The sequence below is a fragment of the Acanthisitta chloris genome, unplaced genomic scaffold (genome assembly GCF_000695815.1).
Source record: "Acanthisitta chloris isolate BGI_N310 unplaced genomic scaffold, ASM69581v1 scaffold36471, whole genome shotgun sequence".
NCBI classification, from domain to species: Eukaryota; Metazoa; Chordata; class Aves; order Passeriformes; family Acanthisittidae; genus Acanthisitta; species Acanthisitta chloris.
The window spans coordinates 1-19922 of NW_008657161.1; the positions used below are offsets into that span (position 1 = coordinate 1).

At 49.5% G+C, this 19922-nt stretch overlaps 1 protein-coding gene across 1 annotated transcript; it reads left to right on the forward strand.

Annotated features, from left to right (window-relative positions):
* The first annotated feature begins 10304 nt into the window (after positions 1–10304).
* JDP2 (Jun dimerization protein 2) lies at positions 10305–16534 on the forward strand. Its single transcript, XM_009084612.1, is given in 4 exon segments — positions 10305–10505; positions 15328–15432; positions 16272–16356; positions 16359–16534. Coding segments are annotated over 4 exon segments (483 nt in total). The 3' UTR covers positions 16451–16534.
* The last annotated feature ends 3388 nt before the right edge of the window (positions 16535–19922 follow it).

Below are 19922 nucleotides of genomic sequence, written 5' to 3' on the forward strand. Positions count from 1 at the left end.
AGGTCCCAAGTCCGCTTTAGCAGTCAGGCGTGGAGTTGAATGGAAGTTGCATTCTTTTGCACGGTCTGCTCCAGGAGGCACATTTCTTTTTCCATGGGAGGGAAATAGGCTTGAGAGCAGATTGGGGGAAAGGGAGAAATACCACGGGAGCGAGAGCCACATTATGTTTCCATTTTCCTTTAATGAAGGCCCTGTGGAGGTGTATTTGAAAACACAGGGTCTCCTATGCCTTCAAGGAGGGTGAGAACACTGTGCTGGCTGGTTCCAGGGCCATATGCAGCGTATGGTGGCCAATGAAACGGGGCCTGGCTCGTTCCCTTGCTTGTCTTGGCAGCCTGCTCCATGGCTTGCATTACCAGCCCTGGAACACAACCACTGCCAAACTGTGTGTGTGTGCGCTCGTGTGTGTGTGTGTGTGTTTGGGCTCTGTGAGCTCAGCAGAAACAAATGCTTCTGCAGCTCAGACCAGGATTTTTTAGCTAGTTTTAAGAAAACTTGCATGAAAAACTCTATCTGGAGGCTTTTGTGAGAGTCTGCACTCAGAATTTGTTGGTGAATGCATGTGTGGGGACATCTGGGTATGCCAGTCATTGGAGTTCAGATTCTCAGTGTGACTCCTAGTGATTTAAAAAAGCAAAAAGCTGCTCATCTGGGGGCTGTGTGTGGGTGTAGGAACTGCTTTCCAAACCATCCCTGTGTCATGCAGCAATTGGTTGGTTGTCCTTGGTTCCTGGGGTCTCAGGGATTAGCAAATCTGCTGAGTTAGTGTGCGGGTTGCTGCTTCTGTCTCCTTGCTGACACACCTATGGATGCTTTTCCTGCCTCTTCACAGCTGAGCATTTCCCTCCTTACAGGATGCAAAGGTCTCTGCTGCACTCCTTGCCAAGGAAGAGTACATACTCTCTCACACCTCTTGCCTCCTCCTCTCCATCGGAACAGTGTGTCCAACTAGGCTGTTCACGTGCAGGCAGCGCTGAGCATCTGCTCTGTGGTCTCCTTCCCTGTGCTAGTGTTTGCTACTCAAACTGCATTGCCTGGGCCAGGTACTTGGCAGCATGCAGTGTCTAGAGTGTGAAGCTGTTAAGAGGCTCTTTTTACTGCAGTAGGCTGTTCGTGGTGGGCCTGGCCCCAAAACCCAGGGAGGCAGGGTCATGGTGAGTGGCATGGACCCCTTACCAGCATGTGTGTGTCCTGCAGTGCCAGTGCAGAAACAAGGGGGCACGGCAAACCTGGTGCCATCTGTCTTTGACTGCTTGCGTGTATTTCTCAGTTTTTTTGACTGTCCAGAGTATCAGTCCAAACATTGCAACTATTTTAACATGCAGCCAGCGAGCTGAAGGTCCATACCGGCCTCTCAGCTGAGCAGGACTGTTGCAAACTAGCCAGAGCTAGCCTTTATGTGGATTAGGAGTCTTTGTGGGTGACCCTGGCATTCAGGGCACAATTTTGAGGAGTTTGTGCCCGGGGCCTCTTACCTCTGAGGCCATTCTTGGCCCCTGAGGGCAGAGCTCTGTGCTGGAGTAGAGTTGTCTTTAAGAAGATTCTAGCCCTGACTGCGTGTGGTTATGGGAGGTCCTGGAGAATTTCAACAAGTCAGTTGTTAACTTCAGTGTCTGAGCTGCAGCTTTTCTCAGACCGGGATATTCCTTCCTCCTCGAATCCCTTTGAGCTGCTTCAGGTAGGAATAGGATGGCTTTTACCTTCTTGCACTGCACTGCTGTCCAGTGGGTGGTGCAGTGTAATTAAATGTCTGACAGAAATAATTAATTGCAATATCTAATAATAATGCTGTGGTAATTAATGGCATTTTTTGCAGTTATGGCAATTAACTGTTGCAATAGAGGAGCCTTGCTGTGCTAGGTGCTGTACAAAACCCTGCTGTGACAGGTTGCTTACAAGTCAGTCGCTGCATTGCAGTGGTGGGAACAGTGTAATGCTAAACTAGAGCTTTTTATTACCCTGTGAAGGTATGGAGGAAAATACTCAGGGTGAAATGACTGTGAGCTGACTGCTTAGTTAATGGCAAAGGGGGGTTATTGCTAAAGCTGAGGACTGGAGAACCAGCATTCCCTCTTGTCATAACATGAATAAGGAGTGAAAGGCCCTCACACTTGCCTGTCTGATGCTAATAATGCGAGTCAGGTGGGTGGGGGGCTGCAAAATGACATTTCTGTCAAGGAGAGGCTGTCTGCTCTGGGCTACTCCATGCACGCAGTGTAGGGAGCCATGAGCTTCCCCGATGGAGAAGAGAAGGGAGGGCAGCAAGGCTCTCTGCGTTCCTGTTTTCAGAGAGCTTTTCATAGCCTTCTGTCTGTGACTCGGACGTTCCTCCTGCCATCTGTGTGAAACTAGATGTGTAGGACTGAGCCAGAATGTTCCCACTCATGAAATGGGTTTAGAATTCCATCTCCTGAGGAACAGTTCTTCACAGCTCCTGCCTCTCTTTAGCATTGTGGCCTCCCACTCTGTGAACTGGGTGTGGGATGTTACATGTACGGGTGTTCACAAATCCTGTAACTCTTCTGCTACGTGGGGTTGCCTGTGGGAGAAAGGAAACAGCAAGAGCAGCAGTTGGGAGTGTCTGTGGGAAGGGCACAAATAAATCTTTGGCCCTGCAAATGCAGGACCTGGTTGTAGGAGCTGTCTCTCCCTCTTGGGATAGAAGTGGAGTGCAGAGGTAGTGAGGTACTAATGTCCACCATACTAGGTGATGTGCTGCACCTCAGTGCACTTGGTAGGCCATGCTGTGATCATGCCTTTAACTGATATTTAAATAAAAGGGAATTTCCCTGATGCCATAAGACACTAAGTGATGTTAGGTCCTTGGTAAAGAGAGCATGCATACTTTTATCCCAGTGGGTGTCACTGCAGCTCTTCAGTATGCCACAGGTGGTGGATTCCTTGGCATCAGTCAGCAGGTTCAACAGATGAATGAATACACAGTGACTGTTTTTAAAGTTCATGTTTACCAACACTACTGTACAGGTATCTGAAAAGACTGGCTACCCTCAAAGCCTGCTGCTGTGTTCTGATGGTTGGCAAATAACTTTGACAGTGATCAGTGTGCCCCTTGGCACTGGCACTGCAAGTTACTGCTTTCAACTGTGCAGACCAGAAGCTGCTAGACAGAAGATGAGATGACCTGTTTTAAGGTGCTACTCAAAACCAGATGCATCTAGAGCAGATAGCTGTTGTTTGGGAATGGGAGAGTATCACATTTTAGAACACAGAGGAAAGCTGTAATTGCATGGCAAGGTACTTGTGGCATTGGGAATATGGGGTAGTGTCTTTTTGGCTTCAAATTCATCATGCTTAACTTAGTGTTTACTGGGGGCTGAACCTCAAAGTGGGAGAAAGTCTGTAGGGTCTAGTGACCCTCAGCACCCTGCAGTCTGCTCAGACAGAAGAGTCCAGATGGAAAAAATGCAAGTGGCTCAGTGCTTCAGAGAAGGAGTGATAGCCAAGTGCCCTGTCCTTGTTTAGGAAGTTACATTCTTGGGGCATGAGAAGTTGGGTATGTCAGGAAAGGACTTTCATATAAATCATCCTTCTGCCAACAGAAGGAACTAGAAGGATGCAATGTATGACATATAGGCTGAGCTAACTTGTTAGCCAGGAGCTAAAGTATAAACAAAATTCAATAAAGCCATAGTATAATCTAAGGAACCAGAAGTTGCTACTCATGGTTGATAGCACTGCTTCTGATCTCCAAAGCAGAATTATTGCCTGTTGGCCAGGAGCAGATGAAAGGCAAATTACTGTGACTTAGGTGCTCCAAGAGAGTACGTACAAATGGTGATAATATGTTAGGTGCTAACACACTGATGAAGAGATCAAAGATTGCTTGTATGGTGGCTTGCAGACTTTGGCAGTGCTCCAGTGTGTGGCAGCTGACAAGTAATGGCAGACACTCAGGTCAGCTCGAAGTGAGAGACTAGCAGGCAAGCATGGCCTTCGTTCTGCAGGCAGCGTGGAGAAGGGCTGGTAGGACAGACCATGCCTTAGTGCAGCACTTAGCACGGGCAAAAGAGAAACATGCTGGTGTTTACAGTGTGTCAGAATCTGCTGGCTGGCAACAGTCGATGCTGGACTGGCTCTCTGAGCGCCAGAAGGGTACTTGGATTGGCCATTGCAGATGTCAGCACATGTACAATAGCTTATGTTGTAAGAAAGCATGATTTATAGACAGCAAAATTGAAAATAAGGGTGCAAATAACCCTTGCTCTTGCCAAGGAGGCTGACACCAGAGATAAGGCAGCAATGGCAATTTAAATGGAAGTGTGACTGTCAGAGCCTGCTTTGGGATGTCATGGTCCTCGCTGCATGATGATGCTGTTGATGCAGCAGTAGCAACTACATTGGTTTTATAAAGAATAAACAGCACCTCTGAGGATGCATAGGATGGTCCTGGGGGAACAGTGGGTACAAACTGAGGCAATCTCTGCACAGGGAAATGAATGTATGATTTCAGCACAGGTAGGCATCTGTCAGAGCCTGCTTTGGGATGTCATGGTCCTCGCTGCATGATGATGCTGTTGATGCAGCAGTAGCAACTACATTGGTTTTATAAAGAATAAACAGCACCTCTGAGGATGCATAGGATGGTCCTGGGGGAACAGTGGGTACAAACTGAGGCAATCTCTGCACAGGGAAATGAATGTATGATTTCAGCACAGGTAGGCATGGCATTAGAATAGCACTGAAGAGGTGGCAGGAGGGGTGTGAATACAGGCTAGCAACTGGAGTACAAGCCCACAGGGATACTGAGTTATATGAATTATGCCCACGCATGTTAGATTGCTGCTCTAACTGCTGTGCAAATGTCAGCTTTTTTTAAACAAACAAGCAAACAAAAAAAACCCGACAGAAAACCAAAACCAAACAAAGAGTCCCTGAAAAAGCGGCAACAAAAGCAGTATGGGAAATTAAAAAAAGCCAAACACAAGAAATCCCAAGCACATGAAGATTAGAACTGCAGGAGAGAGAATAGGAGGGCATGCAGGGACAGTGTCACTGAGGAAGCTGGACAACTGTATGGGACAGTAACAACTTGGTAAAGCTTCTTCCCTCTAGCTGCAGGCTCCAGAAGATAACAGACCCTGGCAATAGGAGAAAAACTATGAGTAATAGGTGCTGCTTTTAAGGAATATTAAATCAGCTGGTGTCACAGACTGCTAACCGTAAGGACATAACGGGGGGACAAAGTGCAGAAACACTTAACACTTGTGGGGAAGATGCAGCAAAACCAAGGTGAGCAAAGGAAGCTGTACTGTTGTCAGCTTTTTGGGGATGAGGCTGCTGATAAAATGACTGAGCTTGACTGAGACAAGAAGAATAGTGCCAAAAAAGGATGCAAAAGTGACTGCAGTAATTAGGATGGCTTACAGACATTTCAGCAGTGTTACAGCGTTTTAACCAGAACAAGGGGAGTGAAGAGGCAAAGCTAAGGAAATACAAACTGAATTTTGACCCGTGGAATCACATGTTGAATCAGATTTTTGTTGCAAAGATAGTTGCTGAAGAAGAGCATTGAATGGCATAAGCTGCCCATCACTGAACTGAAGTTGTAAGAAAGCCTTCTCTATCTCCTGATTCACTCTGGAGCATCTTTATGTCATGGCACAAAATGATGAATAGCACTGGTGCAGAATGCACAGCTATGGTGAGTGTAAACTCGAGCAGCTGGTGTCATGCAGATCTCAGGGTCACATGTAAGACTGCACATTCTCTTTCCCCTCACTGCTTTGCTGTTGGCTTCATTATGTGAAAAAGCATAGCTGGTACAATGCAGGAATTGTGTGGTTCAGCCATAGGACACCAAAAAAATAGCTTTTATTGAAGACACAATGTTTCTCAGCTCATGTAAGGAGACATTGAAAGACTGCCTGGCGTTGAGGAAAAAAGGCTGTGTTATTAATCAGTTCTGAGAAGAAAAAGTCTAATAAGAATCCCAGCTAAAGCACTGTGTTAGTAAGGGAAGGAATACAGAGGTGAGTTGGTTCTTGTGCCTTAGAAATAATGAACACTGAAAGGGAATATCCAGAAAGGAATTAGGAATTGGCAGGATACCAGCTGTATTCACCCCATCCAGCAAGATATGGCTATTGAAAACTGCAACTTAAAGGTCAAACTCGGATCTTGAACTTCAAAGTTATTTCTGCACTACTATGCAAATGTGGTAGAAATAATGCTGGAGCTATAGGTAGGCATGTCCATGTCTGCCTGGGGAAGAAGATAGAAACATTAAATAGAATTACATGCCTTAGCTTTTTTTACATGATTGAAGTACAACTTCTTACCTCTAGCACTAACCAGAAAAGAACATTAAAGTATCTGGACTTGGGATGAAAAGAAAGCCTTGCCTACATAAGGAAGTAGCGAAGGGGTGGAACAAGAGTCCTTCCAGTGAGCATGGAGTGATGGTGTCTGAGGGGCATCAAGGACTGGGTGGAATGATCTGTCACTTCACCCCTGCTCTGCTGAGGGAGACAGCATCTCCTCATCCCTTTCTTTTCATGGTTATAGCCTTGCTGGGAATGATGTTACATACCTTTTCAAGGTCTAACTCAGCTTGACTATTGGCAGTTTTCAATGTGCTCCTGAGCTTGCTGACCTCTGAGCAAGGTCTCACTTGTAGAAGTCACTTTTCCCCTTTTCCACCTGGTTATCAGCTTACCTTAATGTGCAGGTTTATGTTCTTCCAGGTGACTTCTGGCACTTTGGCTTGATCAGCTTTAGATTTAGTTTACACTGATGCAGGTGTGATGTGGACTTTGGCAGTGCAGTCCGTGGATCCAGGATAAATTTTTAGAGCATGTTGGATACTGGGCCAGCCCCTTCACTCTGACCTATGCTGTATGTCACACTGGTACAGAGGCTATTTCAAGGCACATTAAGCTACCAGATCAAAGGGTAGAGGGAAAAGATGTGCCAGAGAAAACACAGTGTTTTCTCAAATCTTTAGCCAGTTGTCCTGATGGAGCTGTGCCAGGCTCAGGAGTGCAGGGAGGAGGGTGCTCAGTGGCTAGGTTGTCCCACAGTCTGGGGAACAGATTTCTCCTTGCTCCTTTTTTCATAAATTGCAGTGACTCTGAATTCAGTCTGGCTGAGGACCTGGACTGTCCAGCCTGGGTGCTGTCAGCTGCATGTTGTGATGAAAGACAATAAATTAAAACCATGTCCCCTAAGTCCAAAATGTTTTTTGGCATCCAGTGCTGGGCTCAAGTCAATTCCCAGCCTAAAGCCTGTGAAAGGGTGGGTCAGAGCCCCAAATCAGTCTGTGCCATGGCAGCTCACATGTGGTATTTGCAGGAGGGAGACTTCAAGAGGATGTTCATATACTTCAGCTACCAATTTTTTTTTTTAATTATTTTAGTTTTTTAATTTTGACTTAAACTGTTGAAGCTGGGTATGGACATCTATGGGACTGCTGGTGAGATATGTGCAGCAGCTGGCTCAGGATGTGCTGCTGTTGGCAGTTATTTTCCCCAGTGCCACAGCGTGTCACCTTGGTGGCACTGGCTGGGAAACAGCTAGCTCTGCAGTGTGTGCAGCTATCCCAAAATGGCAGACTGCATTTCACTTCATACAGCTGTGTCCTGTGGCCGTGTGTCCTGGGAAGGGCCTTTGGAGTCAGGTCCCCTTTGCCATGCCACCTCAGTGACCCAGTGCTTTCCTGCTGGGTTGGAACAGTCCCTGAGGAAGAAGGTAGGGATTTAGGCACAGTCCCCAAATAACTTGTGGGTTTGGTTTTTTGTTTGTTTTTTTTTGTTTTGTTTTGTCTGAAGTGCAGCCCAATCTGTGATAGTGCTGGTTTCTGGAGGGGTGAAATATCTTAGCTGTGTGTAGGCCTGAAGGGAAGGGGAGGAAGGTAGCATGCAGCTTCAGAGCCCTGCTGCATTGGGCACCTGACACCATACAAGGCAGCCACTGTAGATGTGGAATTACAGCTGTGTAGTTTAGAGATTGCTGTGGAAGAATGAATACTTTGGATCAGTTTAGGTCCTTGCATCTCAATGAGTCTTTTTCAATAGTCTTTGCTGAGGTCAAGGGTCATTACCAAATATTTTCTTTTTCTTTTCTGTCACCAAATGGGCAGGGACCAATTTCATCAGGTAGCATCATTTAATTTCAAAAGTTACTTCTTTCTCATATCTCTTCCATCTTCTTTTCAGGCTTTAATGACATCGTGCAGATCCCCCAAGCCCAGCTTCCTCTCCCCACAGCAGTGCTCATGGCACAGCAGTGCTCCTGGCACTGCTGAGCACTGGCCTGCTCTCCCCTTTCTGGTCTCCTAAATGCTGGCTGGAGCAGAAGGCCTGATTTCCTGCTCACCACCTCTTCATGGTCTCAGTCTTGCTGCATTTGCTTTCCGTGTTCTTTCTCAAGTCCTAGTGGTCACTGCTGCTGTCTGCTGTGCAAACTGCCAGGGGACATATCATGCTGACACCTGCACCTCTTAGGTGGCAGATTAGACTGTATGACAGGGTCACAGCTCATTGCGCCTTGTAGGTGTTCTCTGCTACAAATCCTTGTCTGTCATGCTAGTGCAGCTTGCACAGCATCTATGCTGGGAGCTCTGCAGCTTGCATTAGCCTCTCTGCCCTTGACTAACCTGTATGCTTGTCTCTCCTTCTCTTCTGCTGCTCATCTTCTGTTTTTCATATTAACAAATATACTAAATCTCCTGGGTAAAGAGTGTGCCAACACCAACAAATCCTTCTCTGCTTGTCATGATTAACCCTGTTCCCACTGACCCCACTTGAGCAGGGGGGCTGGACGAGGCAATCTCCAGAGGTCACTCCCTGCCTCAACTGTTCTGTGACTCTGTGATTCAGCAGGTCCTATCTCACATGCAGCTTTATGCAACTTTTCAGTCTGGAACTGATGTAGATTTGTCACCCCAGGATGGCAAGTGCTGAGCAACTGTGGCAGCTGGCTTGGCAATGTGTGTGTCTCTGCTTAGCACAACTGTACTGCCTGGACCAAAAATCTGCATTGCCTGTTACCTGGTCTCTCAGCAGCTGAGAGCAGGTGGTTTGGAAAGAGCAGGGCAAGTACATGTTATCCCTAATTTGATGCACCCCCTCAGTCTGGCAGTTGAAGCTATCGGAGCTTCCAGGAGTTTCCCTAGCTCTTTGTTGAATCCTTCCCTATGACAGGCTCTAGTGGTGGCAGGAAGCTGCACAGTGACATTTTCTGCTCCTTTAGTCTGTTTCTCTCTCCTGATATCAGTGGTCCTTATTTCTGCTGTGTCAGTGCCCCCTGCACCGATCCGTGGAGACTCCTTGAGTGTGCTGGGACTAGTTTGGCTGGGCAGAGCAAGGAGAGCAGTGCACGAGTGCTGGGACATGTGGTTGAGTTGAGGAAAGGGGGGAAGTGGTTGCTATGTGGACAGAAGCTGACTCTGTATGTTGTAAATGGGTGACTTGTGAGTGTCCTGGGCCAGTTACACAGCAGGGGTGTACTTGTGCTGCAGCCAACAACCACCTGCTCTCACTGCTTTTTGGCTGATGTAACAGCTCTAGCTCCATGGGCTTCCCATTTTAGATGTAATTTTATTTCTTTAGCTCTTTGCCACTTATTTTTCACATTTCTTTAACTCCCTTTCTTCTGTCTATAAGTGATTTGCCAAAGTTTGTCCTGATCCTATTCTCACTTGCACCACAACTTTTTTCTTTTGCGATAGAAGCAGCCTTTTGTACTTTGCTCCTTTTCCCCTCCTCTCCAGCCTTTGCTTCCTCATGTACTGGGAGATGTTTGTACAGTGGCAGGTTGTTCTCTTGCGGTTTTATCCCTGATCTTTGTGCACCCTGACCAGTGGGTTGAGCATACCCAGAACAAATCCACCCTAAAGTGTATTATGATCCTCTTTGTGCCATTTTCTTCTCGCACTAATAATCTACACCTTAATCAAAACTTTGTTAAGAGCAAACCTTGGTCTTCTGTACTCGAGTAAGGTGTGCCAAAACCAGTAGTCCATGGGATCACATCACTGTCATTGCAGTCACCTCCTGTTCTTCTGGTGCCTTGCCTCTCCGGTCTCTTCCCTTCCTGATCTACACCCTCGTAGCCTATTCTTTCTAGTGGGATTCATATATTTTGGTTTCTGTCATGCAGGTCCTGCTCAGTCCTTGTCTTTGCCATCCTTGGGGAAGAACGCCTCCTTTCCCTGATTTGCACCCTCTTAGGTGATGAGACTATAGATTGTTTTTTGGCTTGTGCTGCATCATAAGGCCCTGTAGCTGGGTCGTAATGGGACACATCTCACTCTCCCTGCAGCCTACGAAGCTGTTTGCCCTGCTATGATGCCAGGGCAGATCCCCGACCCGTCCCTGACGGCCGGCGCGCTGCCTGGGCTCGGCCCCTTGACAGGACTGCCTGGCACGGCCCTGACTGCTGAGGAGCTCAAGTGCGTCGACATCCGCAACATCGGGGCCATGATCTCGCCGCTCCACTTCCTGGAGGTGAAGCTTGGGAAGAGACCCCAACCTGTGAAAAGTGAGGTGAGTGTTGGGGGCTGCAGGTGGCCCTGCCAGAGGGCAGTTGTCTGCACCTGCCTGGGTTTCTCTCCTGCCTGTGCTTGGCTGTCCTGCCAGGTGGCTGGCAGCGTGTTTTCTAAGCGTGTCGCACTGCCTGCTTGGTGATGTGCATGCGTGTTGACAGCTACTCCACTAGCTGCCTTTTCCCCTTGCGTGAATTTCTGTCCCTGTAGCATGGTCTGGCAGTGGTGACCTCAGTGTCCCAGACCTGGCTGGTCCCATGTAGCCATTGGCAGCCAGCTAAACTCACACACTGCCTGTGGAGTGGGGTCTGGTGCAGCCAGCGTGTCTCCAGATTGGGGCATGCACCCAAAGGAGAAGTCATGCAAGCCATCACCTGTCACTGGTGCCAACAAGCTCTTCATGCTTCTGGCATTGGTGTTGCCTTTCGTGCAGGGATGAGGCACGTGGGTGAGCTGTGCCGAGTGGCAGTAGTGACTCAGCCTGTGCTACAGGTGTTGCTGGCTGGGGGCTGACCCTGCCCCACTGCTTGGGGTGGGCCCTGGCTTTACCTCGAGGTTCTCGGAATGGGGAAGGTGAGTGGTTTCTGCTTGGTACTGCAGGCTGGTGTGTTAGAACCAGGCTGAAGGGACTTGGCAGACACTTGCACAGTGTTTTCCTTGTATGGTTGTCCCATGTGTTGGTTATCCAGTCTTTGACTCTTGCTGTACTGGTGGTGAGTGTTTGTGCTCCCACTGACTGCAGATGGAGCTGGGAACCCACCAGTTTGGAGATCCCGTGTTGGTGAGAATAGTGGCTGCTGACAAAAGGTCCCATAAACAGCCTTTCTGAACAGTGCATTTACTCCTGCATGAGGTTGCCTCGGATGATGCCATGTGAGGATGGGGTGATGTGTGTTCTCTGGAGACATCAGGGAGGAGGTGCTAGATGTGAAAAGGTGCATGTGATAAGCAGTGAGCTGAAGAGGGTAAAAGGTAAAATACCTGTTCTGGGGAGCATCCCACTCTCCAAATGGTGCTGACACTCGATCTAGCCCAACTCTATTGGCAAAGGCTCAGCAGCAGCCAGGCTGACCTATGGGGGGAGGATGCCTGTTCTTTCCCCCCAGCCCCTTGAGGTGGACTCCCGTAGGGAGAACTGGTGCAATGGAGTCCATTTGATCACCTTGCCCAGGAGCTCTATGCTCAAGGGGGTGTCCAGACAGCCCATGCAGCCTGGAGATCACCTGAGGAAGGACTGGGCAGCTCTGCAATAGCAGGAGCTGAGGTTAGGATGCTGTGGGAAGCCATTGTAAGGATGCTAATGGCTTTGGTCCCTCTATGGGCAAAGCAGTCATGGATTTGCAGCTGAAGCCAAATTTCTCCCAAGCTCTTGGCCTGGGTATCATGCAGCAAATGAACTGCAATGTCTGCCTTGCTGCTTGGGTTGGGGAAGAAAGAGGGAATCTGTGGCTATACTGTCTTCCTAAGCCCACCTCCTTTCCTGGGGCATCTTGGGCACCTCTGAGCTGTCCCTACAAGAGCTGGTTTTGCTTGGTGGGCATGGGTATCTGAGCTCGTTGTCCTCTGTGTAACAGGGACAGGGCAGTTCTGCCCCACAGCAGGTACTGGAAGTGCTGAGTGTCCTCTGAGCCAGTTGTTGAGACACCACGTGGAGGAAAGATAAGAGGAAATCCACTGGTAGCCCCTGCATGGCTGCCTTCCCTGCAGCTGGTTCCTCCCCTGCATGGCCTGTGTAGCCGAGGAGTTGAAGACTGCAAATGGAGCTGCCCTTGGCAAGACTTTGCAGCAAAAGCCTGAGGGAGCTGAAGCAGTAGCTGCCTATCCCATGAGTAGCCAAGAAGCTGCCCACGCATAATTTTGCAATGCAGCCTGCAGCTGCTTTCCTCTTGCAGGGAGCCAGAGCCCGGGAACACTGGGTACCAGCATGCCACGCTCTGTTTGCTGCCTGGGAGGGCAGGCTGCTCCCTGCAATCTTGGGCCTGGGCAGCTTTCTTTGCTCTGTTGGGGGCACTGGCATCTCCTGGCATTGGGGTGTTTGTGCCTGGGAGTGTACACACAACCCACTCAGTGGGTGCTGGGTGCTGGCTTCCCTGCAGGGTGCTGGGCAGCCCCACTGGGCAAGTTGCCCTCCTCTTGGGGCAGCTGTGAATAGGTGCTGCTGGGCTTCTCCACTGCTGAAACCTGCCTGGGGTGCTCCCTCCAGGACACAGCCCTGCCCCTCAGCCTGATCACCACCTCGGTCCCTAATGCTGCTGACAAGCAATTCAGGAGGCAGCCCCAGACCTTTTACCTACAGGGATTTCCTGGATATCAACTGCTGAAACATGCTATAGGATGATACACCATCACTGTCCCTCACGACTCTGAGTAGAGTCCTAAGCTCCAGCACCAGTGCCATGTCACCTTTCTGAACTGAAATCAAGCAGAAGCAGAGAGTGGGAAACCTGCTTTCTTGAGAACTTCTCTGCCCAGAAAAGCTGTGGATGTCCCATCCCTGGAGGTGTTCAAGGCCAGGTTAGATGGGGCTTTGACCAACCTGGTCTAGCGGAAGATGTCTCTGCCCATGGCAGGGTGGTTGGAACTAGATGATCTTTAAGGTCCCTTCCAATAGAAAACATTCTATGGTTGTATGATGTTACAGGAGCTGTGGTCAAAAAGAGCCAAGAGTTCAAGCTGCTGCCATGTGTGCCGAGTCACCCCCCTTGAGCATCTGCACCCCATTTGAAGGACACAACTCTTTGCTGGGCCCTCTGTGGGGTGGAGGGAAGCTGAAAGGGACAGGGACAGCTCACTTACTCTGTTGATTCTTGTTGAATGCAGCAACAGGGCATGCAAATGTCAGGCAGTTTCCAGGGCTTGGTCACTTGCTGTTCGCTCTCCCAGTACCTGTTACAACCCAAGATGGACTTTGCAGGAAAGTTTGGGGGGGTGTTTCTTGAGTTTTGGAGCTCAAGTTCTCTCTCTGCAACCTAAAAATCGTTGAACTGAAAGGCCAAGAAGCTGTCTTTGGGATAGATGAGTGGTTGGTAAATGTGCAGAGAGGAATCATGGCTCCCCTGATGTACACTTCCTCTTAAACTGTGTGAGGAAGTTTTGTAAGAGCTGGCAGCAGAGTGTGGAGTTACAGCCTTCTTGATCCCTTCTGCTAACACCTGTCACATCTGAGTTATGTGACTGTAGGGGGAGCTGGCCATTTCTGACTCAACTTGGGGGTATCAGTGCAGTTCCCATTGTAGTTCTCAAGTGTGGTGCATGGTGCCCCATGACACTGCCTTGACAAAGGGATGGTGGCAGCCTGACATTACGGAATTTTGTGCTGACTTAATATATTAGCCCCAGGTAAAATAGCAACTTTGGTGTAATGCTTGGGAAGTAAGGTAGAGAAAATGCAAAACCTATTAGTGCTATAAAACTTGGGCATTGCCTTCCAAAGCGTGCTACATGCTGTGTATCGGACACCCAGCTCGCGTAAGGTATCTCTTCACCTTACCTTTGCAAAGTCCTTGTTTCAGCCTGTCCTTGCACATGACATTGAGGTGTTTTGATTAGTGAGCTTCAGACTTGATGAATGTTAGTAAGTGTGCACAGTTTGCCATGGACAATGGCACCTGCAGCTTTCATTTCCAGCACCGTTTCCACTGGTGCACCTACATGTGGGGTGATCTGGTGGCCTCCCACTCCCAGCACTACTTTGTGGCCTTGGGAATCTGTGACTTTCCTTTTGAGGTGACTAAGCCCAGGTGCTGGAGCAATGAGGCTGTTGAGATGGTGTGTGCTATGAGAGGCTGTCTGGGACATGATTCCCTCAACCACACTGACTTACGGAGATAAGGAAGGATGCAGCTGCCTTATCAGACTGGAGATGCCCTTAGTGGAGGTGCATATAGGCTGTGGGAGTGCTCATAAAGCAAATGTTGCTGCCACATCATTTGAAGAGATGTGTGCCATCAGGTATTAGTCAACAGGAATGAGGCAGTTCAGACTGACATCTCAAATTTCAGAGTCCCTGGCTAAATGTGCATGAAGGTACTGGGAACCTTTTCTTTAGCTATGCTACAAAGTGTAAGCTGGATGCTGACTTCACAGTTTTCCAGTGCTCAGATTTTTCTTGAAGGAGCTGGTTTACGTTCTCAGATGTAAGCATGCCATAGGCCATTTACACAGGCTTTGTAGCAAATACCCCTAAATACTTTGATTATGGGTTTCCAACCCATAGGGCTTATTGGTCTGGCCTGTGTGGTTTGAGTCAGAGGGCACAGAGATCTGAGTTGTGGTGAACAGCACAGGCACTGCTGTGTCTTGCTTCTTTAGAGGGGATTCAGGACCTGTCCCCACCCTACTGTGGTGGCTGGCATTGAAGCTGTAGCAGATAGTCACAGGTATTGGAATGAAAGAAACAACCAGACCCAGCTGGGGGATCTTTCAAGTTTCTCTGCCCCTTGCCCTTGACAATGTGTGTGATGCTTTGGATGACTGTGCTCACAGACCTGTGCCTGCAGATGTCTATGTGACAAACTGTGCCTGTCTTTGTGGGGAAGGGTTCTATTCTCTTTGTTTCTGCCCTCTCTTAGGGATGGACCAGCCTTGCAGAGCTGTCTGTCCTCTACCAGCCAGGTTCTCAGCTGTGTGTACTGTACTGGTCTCTCTCTCTGTGTTCCCACAAAGTGGAGTTAGAGGCTGTAGCAGCAGCACACCTGGTTCCTGATGAGGATTAGATTATATTGCTGGTGGCCAGTGGCACACGTGGCTGCCAAGTGCTCACCCGTCTCCTGCCCTGCCACACACCTGCTGACTCTGACGTGGGCTTCTCTGTCTCACTGCAGCTGGATGAGGAAGAGGAGAGGAGGAAAAGGCGCCGGGAGAAAAACAAAGTAGCAGCAGCACGATGTCGTAACAAGAAGAAGGAGAGGACGGAGTTCCTGCAGCGGGTGAGTGCCTCAGTCTGTCCTAGGGTACAGCTGGGACCGCTCTAGAAAGGTGCCCCAGCTACAGGCAACATTCCTTCATGAACTGCCCCTCTGCTTCACCTTGCTGCCATACCTTTATCTGGAAAAATACAGGCCCTCGTTCCCATGAGACTGTGAAGGTGGTGGCCATGTATGTGCCCAGGCAGAGCCTAAGTCTTGTACCAGGACTGAAGGTGGGCTCTGAGCTTGGGGGGAGAGAGGGATGGATGATAGTGTCCCTGCTTCAGTGCTGGAGCAGGAGCAGCCATGTGAGTGTGGCACGGGGAAGGGGCTGGCAGCATGCTGGCCCCTACCCCAAATTCTTGAAGGCTTTCTCATTCAGAGGCCAGATGCCCAATCACCCATGCCCCCAAGGCAGAAAAACCTCTCACAGCACCTTGCTCCTTTTCTGCAAAGACTGGTGAGACATGGGCAAATGGCACAGTGGAGGACAAGGAGTTATTCAGAAGGGCAGATTCTTGCAGGTGAGGGGGCTGAAAACTTAAATGTGGGTTTGTTCCCAAGCACCTTTCCAGACCATGGAAAGCAGCCAAGCAGAGGTTTTGCTGTGGTGCAGCAGAGACCTGCCCCAGGTGGTGGCTGTGTATTTCTCTGTGGTGGCACTAGGTAACACGAGGCAGCAGGGGTGGGGATGAACTGCCTGGAGGGACCTGGTGCCTTGGCAGGTCTTCAGTCTGCTTCTGTGCTGCAGGGGCTAAGGGGCAGCACTGAGCAGAGGTGGCTTGTTGGCCAAATTGTTTCTCCTTCTATCTCGTCCTGCTGGAGTAAAGTCACATGCAGTTGTGTTCCTGTCCTGCTAGGAGTCTGAACGTCTAGAGCTCATGAATGCTGAGCTGAAGGCCCAGATAGAAGAGCTGAAACAGGAGAGGCAGCAGCTGATCCTGATGCGCACCGTCCCACCTGCATCGTGCGGACAGACAGCATCAAGACACCCGAGAGTGAAGCCAACCCACTGCTGGAGCAGCTAGAGAAGAAGTGAAGGTGGCACTGGGCCAGGAGGAGGAGACAGTGGCGCGGGGTCTTCCAGGGTCTCTATGTACTGTCTGAAGAACTGTGCACCCAGGCCTGGTGCAGCCAGGACCCAATGGGCTTCCTTGGGAACTATGGACCAAACAAATATGGGGACAGAGAAGATCAGAAACCTGCCAAACATGTACTCTGAGGCTGAGCCTGGAAGCAGGGCTGATGGCACCAGTGAGGGCAACCTCCCTGTGATACCTCATCATGGCCTTCCAGCCTGCTCACAGCCCTGGGGACCCACGATGCCACAATATGTCCTGCAAGGACCATGCACCCCATGGGTAGCAGCTCTGCAGGCAGAGAAGTGGCAGCTGTGTGGTGCCCACCAGCACCCTGGCAGAGGCTGCTGCTGCTCCTGGTGCACGCTCCAGAGGGGAACCCAATCCCAAGAACCACAAACACTTGATGCAGCCCCGTATGGTGGGCAGGCCTGTCGGGGCTCGGTGGCGCAGGCGCCCCCCACAAGCACACTCAGTATAATGTTTACAGCCCAGCTGTCCGTGTCGGCCGTGCTTTTGAATGCACATTTTTACACTTTTTTAAAGTATTTTTTACAAAGTTTTTATACAGCAATCTCTATATGGATTTATATAATCACTAGATGTGATCCCATAGAAATGTATGTTATGATGGTCTGTTTGTTACAAACACATATGCCACAGTTATCTCCATTGTGTTACTTGTCTGGTAGCATCCAGCTCCTTTCCTGGCATGCTGGGAAGGGGGTCCAAGCTGCCTTCTGCAGTGGTGTCGCTACCCTCTCCATCAATGTATGTCCTTCATAATATTCAGTTCTGTATCTCTCAGTAAATGTTACCTTTGCGTATACTGTCCTCCTGTAGCTCTGTCTGGGTCAGGCCACAGTGGGCTCTGGGCAGAGCCGGGCACTGTGGGTAGCAGTATGTGCCAGGGCTGAACATGCCACAGGCGTTCCAGGCTGAGTGGGATAGTGGAGCTGATCCCAGAGCCAGTTTTGGTGATTCTCTGTATTAGCAGCTGTGAGCCAGGGGAATTCACCCTAGAGAAGCTGGGAACCTTGGAGGCAGCTCTGACTATTGTCAAGCAAGAAGTAGCTTAGTGATGCACTGAAGAGGACAGGCAGGCATGGCTTGCCAGCTGGAAAGGCAGAGGGAAACCATCTCATCCTGACCTGGTCCTTGTTTCAGGCCCAAGCATGGCAGTTTGAACTCCTTTCAGGGATGAGGAAGAGATGGGAGAGTTACCATGATGTCATTGTGGTGATCCCTTTATGGATGGAGGTGGAGAACACTTCCTTTGGGTCTCTGCCACATCCTAGCCTTGCCCCTAACTGATGTGCTGGGCAAGCTCCTAAAGCTTGTCCTGAGCTTTGGCTAGTGCTGAGCACAGGGGTGTAGAGGTTGATAAGATAATCAGCCAGGTGTGCTTCAGAGGCTAGGACTGAAAGTCAGCATCTCCATATGAATAACCAACCCCTGACACTAATGCTATGTTCCTGACTCTAAGATAGGAAGGCAGTGGGAAGGTGCATTGGTCTGAACTGGGACAGACCCCATCTTTGCCTATGTGCACCCGTGAGGGTTGTCTCAGAGAAGTAGTGGTGCTCCCAGTCACTGTCCAAACCATTTCCAGTGTGGATGAGGCTATTTTTATGCAAACTGCAAGTGAAAGAAGCTTCCAGCATCTGATCCAGATACACACTCCAGCCAGGAGCACTGAAACTGAGGAGAAGATGAGCTTGACCTAAAGATGACAGCAGTATGGGAGGAGGATTTCCTTGAGCATAACTATTTCTCTAGTTTGTTTCTATCTTTGTAGCCTCCTTTTTCAACTGTTAACCTTAGGGGTATCTGACATTAGTCCTTTCACTTCTTCATACTTTCTTCCTGGATTTCCCCTCCGTTTCCATAACTTCTGTCTTTGAGACCTCACAAAGTGCTGCCAGCTGCCTTATTTAGTGTGAAGCATGCTGGATGTGTTACAAGGTTTTTGCCCTGGGAGGACTTGTTGGCTGAGGCTCTCTAGAGGGATGAGCAAAGATAGGACCTGAAACAAAGCTGATGGAGAAAAGCAGAGTCTGGCCTGGATCCCACTGCCTGCTATGAGCTCTTGAGAGTGAGCAGTTTTCACTCTGTGCATCCTTCTGCCCAGACCCTGAAGTAGGTGGCTCAGATCTGACCCATTCTTCAGCTGCTGTCAGGAGCCAATTTTCATACTTTGAAAAACACTAGGCCTCTGTCTCTCATCAAGCTCTGCTGAAAGGACACAGTGCTTGCTAGGCCTGCTTCTCTCTTCAGGACTTTATTTCTCTCTGTCAAGTGTACACGGTAATGAATTTTCAGGCTCCTTCAAGTATGAGTTTCCTCTTTGTTGGTCAGTGTCAGCTCCCTGTGGGATATAAGATGGTCTAGCCACAGGTGTCTTGTGCTTTTTGCTCTCCCAGAGAGCCTGTGCCCTCATCCCCATCACCACCATCTCCATCTCACTCACCTGCTACACACCTTCCAGCAGCACTGGTTGTGCTGTGGGTGCAGATGATGGCCTTTCTCTGGCAAATAGCCACACTGCAGTAAACATTTCTCCTATGTCAACAGCTGACTTGGAAGAGGTGCCCTTTGAAACCAAGTGTGCTAGAAGCAGCTAGCAAAGGCAGCAGCAGAAGAGTGATGGATTTACATCAGTTTAATGCTCAGCTATTCCAGCCAAAGCTCTGGTAGGAGTCCTGGCAGTGCCCAGGGGTTGGAATGGGATGATCTTTAAGGTCGCTTCTAACCCAAACCACTCCATGATTCCATGCTTCTGTCCTCCAAACAACCTTTTGCTATATACCAGACAGTACCAAGGGGTTTGCCATTTGAAGTTTAGGGCATTTCTTTTCAGGGGACTTGGTTAGGCTGTGACCCAAGGAACTTAAAGCAGAGTGTTAGGGCTTCTTCCCCTTTGAGTCACAGCCTGTGAGTGTTGAATGGAAAAGGCACCATCTCTGCAGCCCTGGGCTGGCAAACCCCTTCTGGTTCTTGTATGGGACAGGCTATTTGATGTTCCTGACTCTGGTAGTATGTGTAGTCTTGAAACCCACCCCCGACCTTAGCAGAGTTACAGATTTTGCCGTGGGACAGGTGGTCTCACTGGACACTTTTTGGGCTGGTGCATTATAGTGGCATCTCCTGAGCGTGGGCAGGAGCAGCAGGCACAGTCCGTGTCGCTGCATAGCAGAACGTGCTCCCAAACCTAAAGAGCAACGGCTGTATCGGTGGCAGTGTCCTCCCACCTGGATCTGCTTCATGCATGCGCTGGTACTGTGGATTTGCTTGGGAAAATCGAGGGACGCTTCTCAAAGGCCAGGAAGCCACCTCCTGGCCATCCCACCCCCCTACATCCTGCGCTAGGTGCACCGTGGGCCACGACCAGAGCGGAGATGATGGAATCTCGTACTTTGGAACAGAGCTCAG